The sequence below is a fragment of the Schistocerca gregaria genome, chromosome 4 (genome assembly GCF_023897955.1).
Source record: "Schistocerca gregaria isolate iqSchGreg1 chromosome 4, iqSchGreg1.2, whole genome shotgun sequence".
Taxonomy (NCBI): Eukaryota; Metazoa; Arthropoda; class Insecta; order Orthoptera; family Acrididae; genus Schistocerca; species Schistocerca gregaria.
The window spans coordinates 180,726,703-180,740,724 of NC_064923.1; the positions used below are offsets into that span (position 1 = coordinate 180,726,703).

A 14,022-nucleotide genomic window follows, 5' to 3' on the forward strand; every position below is an offset into this window, starting at 1 on the left:
GTTCAACTTGTGAAATCTTCTATGTCGACTTTTGCAGTAAATCTTCGTTTCGATATATTAGTACGCTAGTCTAATAATAGCGAAACAATCACCTTCTAACAGGTTCGAGTTTTTCTCATCTTTTCGCGTAGCTTACTAAACTACTGCCCATTAAAATTGCTACACCATGAAGAAATGCAGATGATAAACGGGTATACATTGGACAAATATATTATACTAGAACTGACATGTGAGAGAATTTCACGCAGTTTGGGTGCATAGGTTCTGAGAAATCAGTACCCTGAACAACCACACCTGGCCGTAATAACGGCTTTGATACGCCTGGAAATTGAGTCAAATAGAGCTTGGATGGCGCGTACAGGTACAGCTGCCCATGCAGCTTCAACACGATACCTCAGTTCATCAAGACTAGTGACTGGCGTATTGCCAGTTGCTCGACCACCATTTACCAGACGTTTTCAGTTGGTGAGAGATCTGAAGAATGTGTTGGCCAGAGCAGCAGTCGAACATTTTCTGTATCCAGAAAGGCCCGTACGGGACCTGCAACATGCGGTCGAGAAATATCGTGCTGAAACGTAGGGTTTCGCAGGGATCGAATGAAGGATAGAGCCACGGGTCGTAACACATCTGAAAATGTAACGTCTACTGTTCAAAGTGCCGTCAATGTGAACAAGAGGTGACCGAGACGTGTAAACAATGGCACCCCATAGTATCACGCCGGGTGATACACCGGGTGATACACCGAATACAGCTTCCAATGTGCGTTCACCGCAATGTCGCCAAACACGGATGCGACCATCATGATGCTGTAAACAGAACCTGAATTCATCCGAAAAAATTACGTGTTGCCATTCGTGCACCCAGGTTCGTCGTTGAGTACACCATCGCAGGCGCTCCTGTCTGTGATGCAGCGTCAAGGGTAACCGCAACCATGGTCTCCGAGTTGATAGTCCATGCTGCTGCAAATGTCGTCGAACTGTTCGTGCAGATGGTTGTCGTCTTGCATACGTCGCCATCTGTTGACTCAGGGATCCAGACGTGGCTGCACGATCCGTTACAGCCTTGCGGATACGATGCCTGTCATCTCGACTGCCAGTGATACGAGGCTGTAGGGATCCAGCACGGCGTTCCTTATTACCTTCCTGAACCCAATGATTCCATATTCTGCTAACAGTCATTGGATCACGACCAACGAAAGCAGAAATGTTGCGATACGATAAACCGCAATCGAGATAGGCTACAATCCGACCTTTATCAAAGTCGCAAACGTGATGGTACGCATTTCTCCTCCTTACACGAGGCATCACAACAACGTTTCACCAGGGAACGCCGGTCAACTGCTGTTTGTGTATAAGAAATCGGTTGGAAACTTTCCTCATGTCATCACGTTGTAGGTGTCGCAACCGGCGCCAACCATATGTGAATGCACTGAAAAGCTAATCATTTGCATATCACAGTATCTTCTTCCTGTCGGTTAAATTTCGCGTCTGTAGCACGTCATCTTTGTGGCGTAGCAATTTTAATGGCCAGCATTGTATTCTCTCTGACAGTGCACTGTCCCTGAAAGCTTGCAAACTCCACACTTCCCACCGCTACCAAAACTGCCCTGCATTTCGGAAAATAATTCATTTTCCACTAACTATCTGGAGTGCCACATCCGTATATCTAAATATATTTTAGTCCCGCTGCTCATCAACTCCTACTTCTGCAATGACAATTTTTTTATTTTAAGTAGATGAAAGGTTTCCTTTTGGGCCAAAGCTCGTAAAAATACATAGATGTTATCTATAATTACATTGAAAGATTAATAGTAGCAATTAATACAATCTTTATGTTTACATATTCAAGTACGTAAAACTATGAAACGAATACAGGAAACAACAAAACACATACAACTTTGTCAAAAATTCCTGCAAGATATGAAATTGGTGTGAGTATGTTGGGAAATTTGCAGAACAAACTGAAGATATGCTCGTTACAAAGTCTGCTGGAATTCATAGCCGTTGTAGTTGAAGGCACGTTTATTCATCTTGATTATTAGTACGTTTCGTAAGCCCCTCCAGTTTCTTCTCACAGAATTGACGTTTCGACCTCTCCGCTATGATCTATTTCAGGGGCTTCTGGTGCTTTCATTCCGATGAACTTCCTCTCTAGCTTTTACGACATTTTTTATCTGATTCACCGTAAGTTTTACTCTCAATGTATGAACAGCATTCACTTCGTCTCCCCCCCCCCCTCTCTCTCTCTCTCTCTCTCTCCCTCTCTCTCTTTCTCTCTCTCTCTCTCTCTCTCTCTCTCTCTCTCTCTCTCTGTGTGTGTGTGTGTGTGTGTGTGTGTGTGTGTCTGTATGTATGTTATTGATTTTATGAGAGCAGATAAGATCTATTAGACACTAATCATCGTATCAATAGTTGTTCCCTCTACCAGGTTAAAATACGTTATCTTCCTAATAACTATCAAGAGCACTGTTTGTATCCTGCTGCGATAATTACTAAGAAAGTTCCTTTTATTTCAAAGTGTATGTGATGTATCGTATTCTCTTTAACTAATAATGAATGTATACATATAACTACTAACGTCCTTTGCGGTTAATGTAATTAATTCTCATTGTTTCCTCTACTGTTTCAGGTAATCGCAGTTCGTTCATTCCAGAATGGCGCGAACATCAGTTTCCTAGTTGTTTTCGGTAAGCGACATTCCAATCTCTTAATGTCTAGTTTCTATGTTCCACTGCTTCCTGCTGTGGTTATTTCTCTGTAAGGCTCACGACCATGTTTCATCCACGTTTCCCGCCGTTTTTTCCGTTAAAATAAGTTATCCTGCTCTTCCTTAGCAATTTTTCAAGATTATCAAGTATATAGTCTGGGATGAAAGTGTAAAGGTATGAACATTTATTGTCCTCACTCTCACTCGCATTGCTTGAACGAAAGGAAAGGAAATTTTGAACCAATACAGACTGGAGATGTGATTAGGATCGTTGTATGCACTAGGAGTGTTTCGTAGGGTAGTTAAATTGCGCATCCATCTCTGCCCGTTTACTTTTTTTTCTACATTCCAATTCTCTGCATTTATTCAAATTTAAATGTGATTGCATATTCTGCTTTGGTATAAAACTAGAAACAATTACCACCTGAATCTAATGGATATCACAGTACATGTACAGTAATCCAAGACTATGTCACCTTTGTGCAAAAGCAAACGGCTGAGTGTTTTACTTTTCAATGAAGCGGAGTGCTAAGCCTGATGATCAGGGACAGTGTAACAACTACTGTTACTGGCTTCACAGTATCATCACGTCATTGCCTGTACATAATCCAGAAAAGTCCCTGATCACCTGGATGAAAGGTGCCGGCCAGAGATCTGATAAACACTCATTGAAAAAATGTATGAACTGCTTTCTCCATCGAGCCACTTGCATGAAATACAAACGTCATTTTTTTTATCAGAACGAACAGAAAATTACGAGTTTCTTTTTGTAGTAAAAACGTAATAAAATAATTATTAGCCGTTTTCCATTGTTCTCTGATAAGAACAGCTGTCGGATTTAAACGCAAATTAAGTGCTTTAAGTGGTCCTAGCACAGTCATGTAGTCAGACCATATCAGTTTCGCCATCTGTTCAGAGGAAATGACATGCAACATACACTGCCCCCTCCCCCCCCCCGCCGGAGGTTCGAGTCCTACCTCGGGCATGGGTGTGTGTGTGTCTCTGTTTGTATGTTGCCATTAGCGTAAATCTCAGGGATGAGGGCGATTAACTGTGGCGCCACGTTCAGTCACATCCCAGATTTGTTATATTGGGTTCAAATCTGTCGAGTCGGGGGCCACCACACCAACTGCAATTCACCTACAACCGCTCCATCACACTCCTAACCTTCTGACATGGCGCATTATCTTGTTGAAAAATGCCACTGCAGCCGGAAAACATGGTCATATAGTGCACGTGGTCTGCAACCAGTGTACGATACTCTTCGGCATTCATGATTCCTTGCACTACTGGACCCATGGGTGCTCATGTGAATCTTCCGCAGAGCAAAATGGAGACACCGAAGCTCATCTCTGTCCCGCAATACAGATGTCAAGGACGTGTTTTCCTGGGAGGCGATGGATTCGCGGTCTCTCATCAGCATGATGAAGAAGGTATCGGTATTCATCAGGCTATTCAGCGCTCTTCCACTGTACTAGCGTCCAGTACCGATGATCATGTGTCCATTTTAGTCGTAGTTGCCGGTGTTGTGGTGTTAACATTGGCACATTCTTGGGTCGTCGGATGCGGAGGTCCATCGTTAGGTGTGTTCGGTGCACTGAGTGTGCAGGCACACATATTCTCTGCCCCGCATTGAAGCCTGACGTTGTTCCGCTGTTCTATTTACCAGTCTGCCTAGCCTAAGACGTCCGAGGGATGTCTGTTAGTGGTTTCACCTAGGTTTCGCCCCGTGTTGAGGACACTCACCACAGCACTCCTCGAACACACGAGTGGTGCAGTTTCCAAAATGCTCGTGCCGAGCCTCTGGGCCATCACGATCTGCCCTTGACAACCTCAGATAGATCGTGAGGATTCCCATTCTACACACGGACAGAACGCTCGTTGATACTACATGCATCGTTCGAGTATCTGACTAGCAGTCATTCCTCTCCAGGTGACGCTGCTATCGCCTGTACGGGTTTGTATTAATAGCAGGTCGGTTGTCGATAGCACGGAAAAACGGAAGTACTTTCATTGCATGTATTGTTCTCGGAAATAACGTTGATATATATATATATATGCTCCGTAAGTATGCGACTAACGCGTTGTTCTTACTTCACGGCAATGGACATTTTGTCCGTGAATCTGTGTCCTTTTGTTGTGAGGATGAGCGTCTAGGCTCTCATATATATATAAGTTACTGCTTTTATTTGCTTGCGTAACCAATAACATGTAATTTATGGGGTTCGTATGAATATTGTCTGGTATTCAGGTATTCGATGTGAATGTTTGATTTTAATGACGTGTCGTTGTAACTGCGTGCAAGTATTTTAATGATGGGTCTTATGTGAGCTTATTCTGAATCTTTGTCACGTTGTGAATAATCTGTAAGTCATAGTTAAAAATAAAGTCTATTAATGTGTACTGCTTTCTTTTTATACGTCGAAATTCATACGTTTTATATTTAAAATTTGTCTCTTGCTCCCTTACGAAACTCGTGTTAGTGATTCTTAACTTCCATCTACAAGAAAGATATTACTGCTCACACACATCTATCTGTGCATCATTTTACGTTGAAGTACTTGAATAATACGGAATTTGAGCTCCATATCATTGTTTTGTGCTCTACTGGATACTTCGATTCTTTGCTTTTCTGTGATTCCTGCTCAGGTGCTTGATATCATGGAAATATCTGTGTTATGACTTGGCATAGTTACGATGGGTTCGGGGAAAGATATCTAATGGATACGCCAAGAAAATTTCATCACTTAATTTTACGAGGAATGTTGCAATATTCGTTGCAATGGCAGCGTCGATGTAAGGAATACCACTATTACATTAATTCGCAAACGATAATCACCGAGGTTCTCCATAAGAGCGAGCGTCTTAAATTGCTACCACAGGTACACAAATTACAAAAAATTCGTTGTTACGGAGAGAAAGATATAAGTGGAAGCAAATTAAAAATATTGGTACAATAATAAAAAACTGTGTTCATTATCTTAAAATACCGATTATTTTTGTTATGAGGGACAAAGTTACTTGTGATTATCATTGTCCAAAATGATGCTGTTTCGTACAGAGGACAAAAGTGACGCAATCCACACTGATGTAAACAAGCTACTTCTTTAAAATACGAGTTTGCTGGGGAATAAAGCTCACCAGAGACTCAAATTTATTATTTTATTCTTGACAACAATACGTCCTTTCCGAAGCCACACGACACCTATGTAGAGACACAGTTATGTCTATTAATTTTCTGGAGTTCAGGGACCTGTTAAGCCGATGTAAGATGCGACAAGATTCTTCACTGTTTTCATCCCGTCAGAAAAATCTAACGTACATTCGTCTTTATACAAGAAGACAATGTCTTCGTGTGCGTTGTCTTCCAAGGCATTCTGGGTGTTCTTATCGAACTGTAACTATTAACAGACGCAAGAGACAACGGTTGACAAATGAAGTCGAAATACATCCGATCTAGAGACGCTTGAGTTCTCAGTAAAAACGTATCGCTTTTCGAGTAGACGAGGACAGGGAGGAAGACATAACATCGAAGGGAAAAATATTATTTCACAGGGGTTTATTTCATAAATAATCTAAGCTATCGAGGTGAGGTTCCAGAAAAAAAGTACGAACAAAGGAACGGAACCTTCACTTCCTGGATAGTGCTGTAACTTTTTAACTTGCGAGATACTAAACTAGCATTTTCTAGTTATGTAATATTTTAATGAATCTTTCAGCTCTAGGTAAAAGGGTACTCTCACACACGTTTCTCAGAAGAGTTGGTCGAGCTATATGTTCAAATTCACACAGAAATCTCTGAAATTTTTTCACAGTAATTAAAAAATATGTATGTGCAAATGTGCTGTATTGTCAGACATTGGCCTCCTATTTGGCAAACGTATCGCTAATTTTTGCAGGAGGTTTCACAGGAAGTACTGGCAAGGACAAGTATTCCTTATGTGTGGTAACTCCTATAAGATATAATGCACTCCTTAAAAGGACGTGTACAGCTCTATTCATTCAAAATGTTTGCTCGTCATCTTGGCAGGGAATTAGTTTAGGTCTGAAACAGTTACCTCTTTGTGCACAACACATTGCCTTTACCGTTCTATTGGTTTTCTTTCTGTTAAAGCAATGAGGCCAGTTCCATTTCTGTACGTTTGCGTAAATATCAGGCAAGGTGGTATGGAAGCATGGGGAATTTCTATTGATAGGTTTGGAAGGTGAATTCAGTTAACCTCACAACCGAAGGAAACAATCAGAAAACTTTTTCGTTATTGATGGATGGGAACCGATTTAACTTCGTGCGTTACGGCCTGTTACGTGCATGCCAGGGAGAGCTGGGTAACTGTGCGCAGTTGCTGATAGTAAGCACTCAGTACCTGAAGCTAATGATAAATACGACAAATTCCGACTATATCTACCTCCTTCTGATTCTTGTAACAAATCGAAATAAGAAGAGAGGTGACATCTGATTTGTGAAATGCATATAAGACAATAAAACTGACCAGAGGAAAAGTAAGAAGGGAGGCCTATTGTTATCATCATTTATTACTATCTTCATATGTTATTAAAATCTTCAATTCACTGCTTCATTGCAAGGATTTGCTTTTTAAATACAACAGTCTACAAACACAATCTGCTCAAGATATTATGTAATGACAGGCTGTGGTAACGGTGAAAAAGAAGGTAATAGAAGCTGAAATGTGGAAGCAATTATGGACTGAAAAGAAACAACAGAATGGACTGAAGAATAAGAATGGACGAACAGTACGGGGTGGTTTACTGAGCAGCCAGAGAAAGAAAAAAAAGAAAACCAAAAGTAAGGAGGAAAAACCAGTCACTGGAGATTTTGGATGTTTCCACCCCTGGTGAAGATGACGTTGATGACTAAGACATTGAATCTACTGGTGCATTGAAATCAGTACCACATATGATATAGAGCGTAATGAGTTGTGCCGCACCTGCGGAGAAGTTGGTGAAGAGAGAGACTTGAGCTAGAGATGTGTTGGACGCTCTGATTGAAAACGTGGAGAAGACTCAGAAAAGCTGTGTTTCTGATGACTGCTTATCCAATAAATGAAAATCCTAGTTTCGGAAATGTGAAAATTAATGTTATTACAAATTTTTTGTTACTTTCTAAATATACTTCAGTATTCTAGTTTCCTAATAGAGCTCGGCGGATGATTTAAGTGGCGATTATTTTTACTCACATATATTTAATATAAGCTTCATTCCCGAAAAGCAACTTGGCCTACCCAATGCAGATAATTACTCCATGGGATCGGAAATAGTACACAATCTCGTCTTGGTGATATCTAGAGCAGGTCTATTGTTTTCTAGGGCTGCGTACTTTAATCATCAGTAAATATGGAGCCTTTATAGGATTACTTTGTTACCTGTCCGTCTGTCTGTCTGTCCCTCTGTCTGTCCGTCTGTTAAAATCCCTTTTCCTCAGGAACGTATAAACCCATCCAGTTGAAATTTATGTCACATACTAAGGTCTACGGTTGCTTGGCGGTATAAAGGATTTTAGCTTCCAAGTCAATGCAATGAAAATATATGACTATGTAGGTCGCATATTTTGATACGTGCAAACTCATTTGTCAAAACCTATCGGGCACTTATTGTGCAATAAGCGAAGTTTCCCAGTACAACTAAAGGGAAAAATCCGGAAAACGTTGGTTTGTTATTACATCACACGAAAAATTTATTGTTCATGTCAGTTCATATGCGATTGTCTGTCTGACAGTCTGTTAAGACACCTTCTTCTGAGGAACCCATAGACGTATCAGATTGAAATTTATGGTAAAAAATTTAAGGTGCTAAATCAATGCAGTCAAAATATCACCGTCATTTGTGTCACATATACTGATGCCCGCAAACTCACTCACGAAAACCTACAGAGTATTTTCGGTTGACCTACAACTATGAAATTTGTCATGAAGCGAGGAGAATATTAATTATTAGTACAACGCCTACTTTTAGTTTCTACGAGAATTTAAGTTCCTTGACTTAATTTCGAAATTCACTGTGATTTCAAGTGAAATACCGGACATGAGTATTTATTATTGTAATTTAAAACATAAGTGAAGAATAAGCGCATAGGGTTGCAATAAATTACGCCCTCTGATCTTTAAACTTTAATTTAGCTAATTCAAACAGTATTCAGTAATATGATTCCAGAATCAGTGAAATTAATGAAAGATTACTGTAGCAAATGCGAAATAATCACAAGAAATTTGAACTTTAAAGTTACTATTGAAACATTCTCTAAAGCCTTGGAATTCCTGGGACTGATGTACCAGTGTGGACACCTACAAGAGGCAATAATTGTGGACATTCTAGAGTCCCAGGATGGATGAACTATCCATATACATAATCCGTACAGAACCCTCAGAGTGTGGGTCCTACTCGCACTTGGACAGTTTTTGTTCCATTTATATTGATTTACCATATTAATAGATGGGAAACTACACCAGTATTCCACAAGTTTCTCTCAACGTGTAGCTGTGTACATGCAAACCGACGGCCTGCTTCACTTGTGCAGTATACACACGTTGCTGGTGATCGAGGAACTCACGTCAACGTTGTACCAGTATCTTGAAACTTTTATGAAATGTTAGAGGGTGTCCTGGTTATGGGTGGCAAAGTTGTCCTCTTTGAAACTTATTTCCATCATTTGAGAATGGAGAAATGTTAAGATCCACAGGCCAGGGAAACATTTGGAAGACGAAGGCATTTATGAGTGAGATCGTCGCCCCTTGTCGTTCCTCTAGGCCGCCCCCTGCGTCTCTGGCTGGTGCTTCGTCTGCTGCAGCAGCTCCACACGGACTGCCGGCTCGGCGTCGGTGGCGTCGTTTTCCCGGCGCCGCTGTTTAGGACGGACCATCGGCGCCAACAACGAGGGCTCCACGTCCCCCGGCTTTAGAGGGCCCGTCAGCCAGCTGACCGTCCAGCCCACCGTCACCATGACAACGGCGCCCACCAGCGTGTAGTACAGGTACGACAGCCGGAACAACAGCGGCACGTCGTCTGTTGCTGGGCTGCGGACACACAAACTTGACTCAACAAATGTGGCCGAAAATTAAACTAAATCGAAAATTATTACCAGAAAAAAAGAGAACAAATTTCAGAATTTACATACAATATTTGAGTCAATCAAGAAAGAAATTAATTAGAACCCAGACGTGGTGTAGAACATTGTAAACTCACATGACGTTGGCGTACATGTGTCCCCCTTTTAACCTGCACCCCTCCACCTATCTGCCTACCCGTAGCACCCATCTTTATCGAATGTTAACCTCCAACCGTGAGCAGCTGTCAGACGAAATTCAGACCTAAAAGCAACAGAAAGTATGCCTCATGAACGCCAAAGGCTGCGGTAGTAGCATGTGTTGCTACTTTGATGTTTATTATTAAGATCAAGCACTACAATTGCAGCCCCAGTAGGCGAAACTTGGAATTGAACCTGTCAGGTTTGAAACTAGTCGCCTAATATAAATAGTGTAACAGAATAGTGAATAAACGCCTTAAGAAATTTAATGAAGTTGCTGGTTGCCTGTCAACAGAACGCGGAAACTGAAAAGAGTAGTAGCATATAAGCTATTTTTCAGAGCGCATTATGATCCAAATTGCTCTAAGCACTATGGCACTTATCATCTGAGGTCATCAGTCTCATAGACGTACAACTAATAAAACCTAACTAACCTAAGGACACCACACTCATCCATGCCCGAGGCAGGATTCGAACCTGCGACCGCAGCAGCAGAATGAAGCGGCTAGAACCGCTCGGCCACATCGTCTGGCCACTATGATCAGTTTCTGTAATGTGAACTACCATACGGCATCATTGTGGACTAAATGCAGCATATTGGTGTGATAGTGTTTTTTGTGACGACACAACCGACCGATGAGGTTAGCGTGCAGTGACCATAAGGCAGGATGCCCAATATCTACTTCCACGTCTAACCTCTTCAATCACTGTTACGTCTGTAATAAAGGTCTCGTTTTTTCGACAACATAATTAGTATTGTTTCTTCTATTCCACGCACCTATGCACTGTGGGAGAAGTGCGTGCTTGCAGGCTGCTTTGCTAGCCGTTATGTTATCTGCGGTACAGATACGCAGCGGTCCTTGAAATATTCATTTGAAGATTTTTGTGCATACATGAAACATCTTAGAAGACCTGCAGTTAGCGGAAAAAATGCGACATAGATGATTTTTTTATTTTTTGTTTCTTATCCCGCGTCACACTGGAAAATAATGTTGAAACGACTATAATGCCTGGAAGCCCGTGATCGCACAATAGACCAGTTTGCCCCTGCGCACCTATTTTCTGACAGCTTACATCTGTAGCAAGAGGTAAATACGAAGAATGTTTGCTGTTAACGCCTTGAAAGAGGCATCTTGAAGATTTTTGTGCATGTCTGAAACATCTTAACAGACCAGCGGAGTTAGCGGAAAAACCACTCTACAGCTGGTTTTCTTTTCTTTTTTGTTAGTCAGCGTCCCAGCAGAAAAAAATGCCCTGAAGGAAGTGATTGCAGCATAGACGAATTTGTCCCTGTGCACGTATTTTCTAACAGCTTTCATCTCTTAAGTCAAATCTTCTCTGTCTAACTCGTTAGGGCCGGCCGCTGTGGCCGAGCGATTCTAGGCGTTTCTGTACGGAACCGCGCTGCTGCTACAGTCGCAGGTTCGAATCCTGCCTCAGGCATGGATGGGTGTGATGTCCTTAGGTTAGTTAGGTTCACGTAGTTTTAAGTCTAGGGGACTGAATACCTCAGATGTTAAGTCGCCTAGTACTTAGTGCCATTTGAGCCATAACACGCTAGCAACATATAATCATGAATGAAATCTACATAATTGTACAAACGAAACGGTATAACTACCATCTTCATACTTCAGCCCTTTTGCATAGTATTGTTTTATTTCATTTTACGTATCAGCCCATTTCTTTTGTTGCAGGCAGCCAACACCGGGGAGTGCTAGTGCAGAAATTATGAAGTGTTTCAGAACAGAACAGCTGGTGTGTCCATCACATGGCAAAAAGGGAGTCAATAACTGCTGTTTAATTAGTATCCCGCACAAACATCCACTACGAGACTCCCAGCAATCTCCATTTACGCCCGGCACGAACAGTTTGTGAAGAAGAGCCCTGCAACCGCAACTGAAAATGCAAAAGTGCTAGTCGGTCTCCTGTGTCGAAGCAAAATGTTGATCTCGTTCGGGCAGCATTGTAACGGAACCACAGAAATCATCACCTCGAGTCATTCGAGAGATTCAGACTGCAGAACCAACAGGTCAAGTATCCCGCGTAAACGCTTGCACATGACACCTTGCAGCTGGCCCAGTCACTCAGTCCACGAGACTGCTCGTTCTGTATTCTGTGCCGAGATGTTGACAAGCTATCGAGGTGAGGTTCCAGAAAAAGCAGGGACAATGACGACTCGTCTGAGAGGTGAATTTTTAGTGAAAAAGCAACGTTTCACACTGATGGCAAAGTTAATCGGCACAAAGTTCATGAGGCAGAAGACCCATCGAACACGAACGAGTTTCGCTAAAGGTCAATGTGATCTGTGTAATGTTGAGGGAGAAGATAGAGAAGCTCTTCGCAAGCATTTGCTACTTCGACATGATTCGTTTGTGCCTTCTTCCTCAATTGCGAGATGACTCCACCGACTACGTCCTGCAACATTGTTTTGCGCCTCCTCCTTTCCTCTTAACTGTACAGAAACACCTAACCAAACAGCTACCTGGACGACGGCTCGGACATGCAGATGCTGACGATGGCGAGTGATGCAGATATCCACCGCGACAGCCAGAGTCAAGCCCTTGTGAATATTTTACGGGGTTATGAAAAAAGCAGTGTTTGTCCCACCCTTGTCAGAATCCTTGCCGCAGTTACTGCAGCGAATCGAAGCTACAGCAGAGTTCATCATCACCGACATTCCGCAAGAGGTTTGTCAAGTTTAAAGGTATCGTCTCGTCGACGTGTGACACGAAGAGTGAATTGAGGCTGTAACACGTCCAAAACAATTTCCTGAGATATTCTATTAATAGTAAGAGGATGAAAGCGAATAAAGTTAACATTTCGTTTGAACGAATTTTAGCAAACGTAAAGTTCTTTTGCTTTCAGCCTGTACATTAATTTTCAGACATAAGATCCGTTTTAATAGAATGGAATCAAAGGAGAGATAATGAGCGGAATTTGATAAACAAATGCGAAAAAAATCATCTTCCGTGCAGAGCAATAAGATCAAAGGAAACGAAGTGCGATTGTATTATTCACACGCAATAAATTAATATTCGAATCAGGTTAAGCTAAATGCACACTAGTCCTTCAAACTTCGTATATGGTTCGACCCAGAACAAAGCATTAGGGAACGAAGGATATTTAATTCTAGAAACAAATTCACGAACACTACTTTTATATATTAATTCAAAAACAGCATGAATAACATGTTACTCGATGTATATTATAGAGTTAACTCTATAAATCGAACCTCCAGTCGTTCAATCGGCTTCTACACGCACATACACACCATGGAGGACGCTGTTTTCCATATTTAACAAAATAAAAACAATTGACTCAAATACTTATCAATTGAAAGGAAACACGAAGGCATTCTGTTTTGTAAAAGGAGCACAGATTTCTCATTAATCACTCCCCAGTAGGACAAATGGTTTGGCGATCCCTAGACACCATGTGGTGCAAATTACTCTCTAAAATGCACCGAACCTACCACACATTTCAGCGTAACAAAGCCGTAAACATTTACGAAATATAAGACCAAGAAGCCTCTGCAGTAACATCATTTGCATTCACACAAAGGAAAATTACAAGAAATTCCGACTAACGTCTCGGAACGCTAATTCATGAAAATTACAGGTACTTAACAGATTATAATAAAACATTCCAAGGTAAAGCAATGTGATCAATATGCAACTTAATATACAGTAATAACTGACTAGTAGGCTGAGGGCCACATGGCTTGGAATAAGCCTTACGCAAGAAAATTTTTAATTACCATTTTCGTGAGTCAGTTTACGAAACGTGACTAAAGATAGTGAACTACAGAGATGTATGTCTGATGTTATCTCTCTCTCTCTCTTTCTTTCTCTCACTCTGTCTATCTCTCTCTCGTGCTAGCTCTGCGTGGCTAAAGCAACTGCACCCGAGTTCTCCATGCAGCGCCGGCAAAATCTCTCACAAGCAGCGCCCTCCACACAAGTGCCTGAGCCACACACACTTCATTCTCGCGCTTCCGCCTAAACAAGTCCTTCACCTGGGAGCCTAACGTAAATGACTTCCCTTCAGTCACAGATTCA

At 41.6% G+C, this 14,022-nt stretch overlaps 2 protein-coding genes across 3 annotated transcripts in view; one reads left to right on the forward strand and one right to left on the reverse strand.

Moving 5' to 3' along the window:
* The window catches only part of LOC126268175 (opioid-binding protein/cell adhesion molecule homolog), a 2,429,635-nt gene that overhangs the window by 1,721,680 nt on the left and 693,933 nt on the right, over positions 1-14,022 (forward strand). The gene's annotated exons all lie outside the window — the stretch shown is intronic.
* The window catches only part of LOC126268170 (sodium-coupled monocarboxylate transporter 1-like), a 112,419-nt gene continuing 107,215 nt past the window's right edge, over positions 8,819-14,022 (reverse strand). Inside the window, exon 13 of one of the 2 annotated variants that reach the window (XM_049973762.1) lies at positions 8,819-9,734. In XM_049973762.1, the coding sequence (XP_049829719.1) occupies positions 9,464-9,734 (271 nt within the window). In that variant the 3' untranslated portion in view covers positions 8,819-9,463. The remainder of the gene's footprint in view (positions 9,735-14,022) is intronic. The other variant, XM_049973761.1, reaches the window with a different exon arrangement.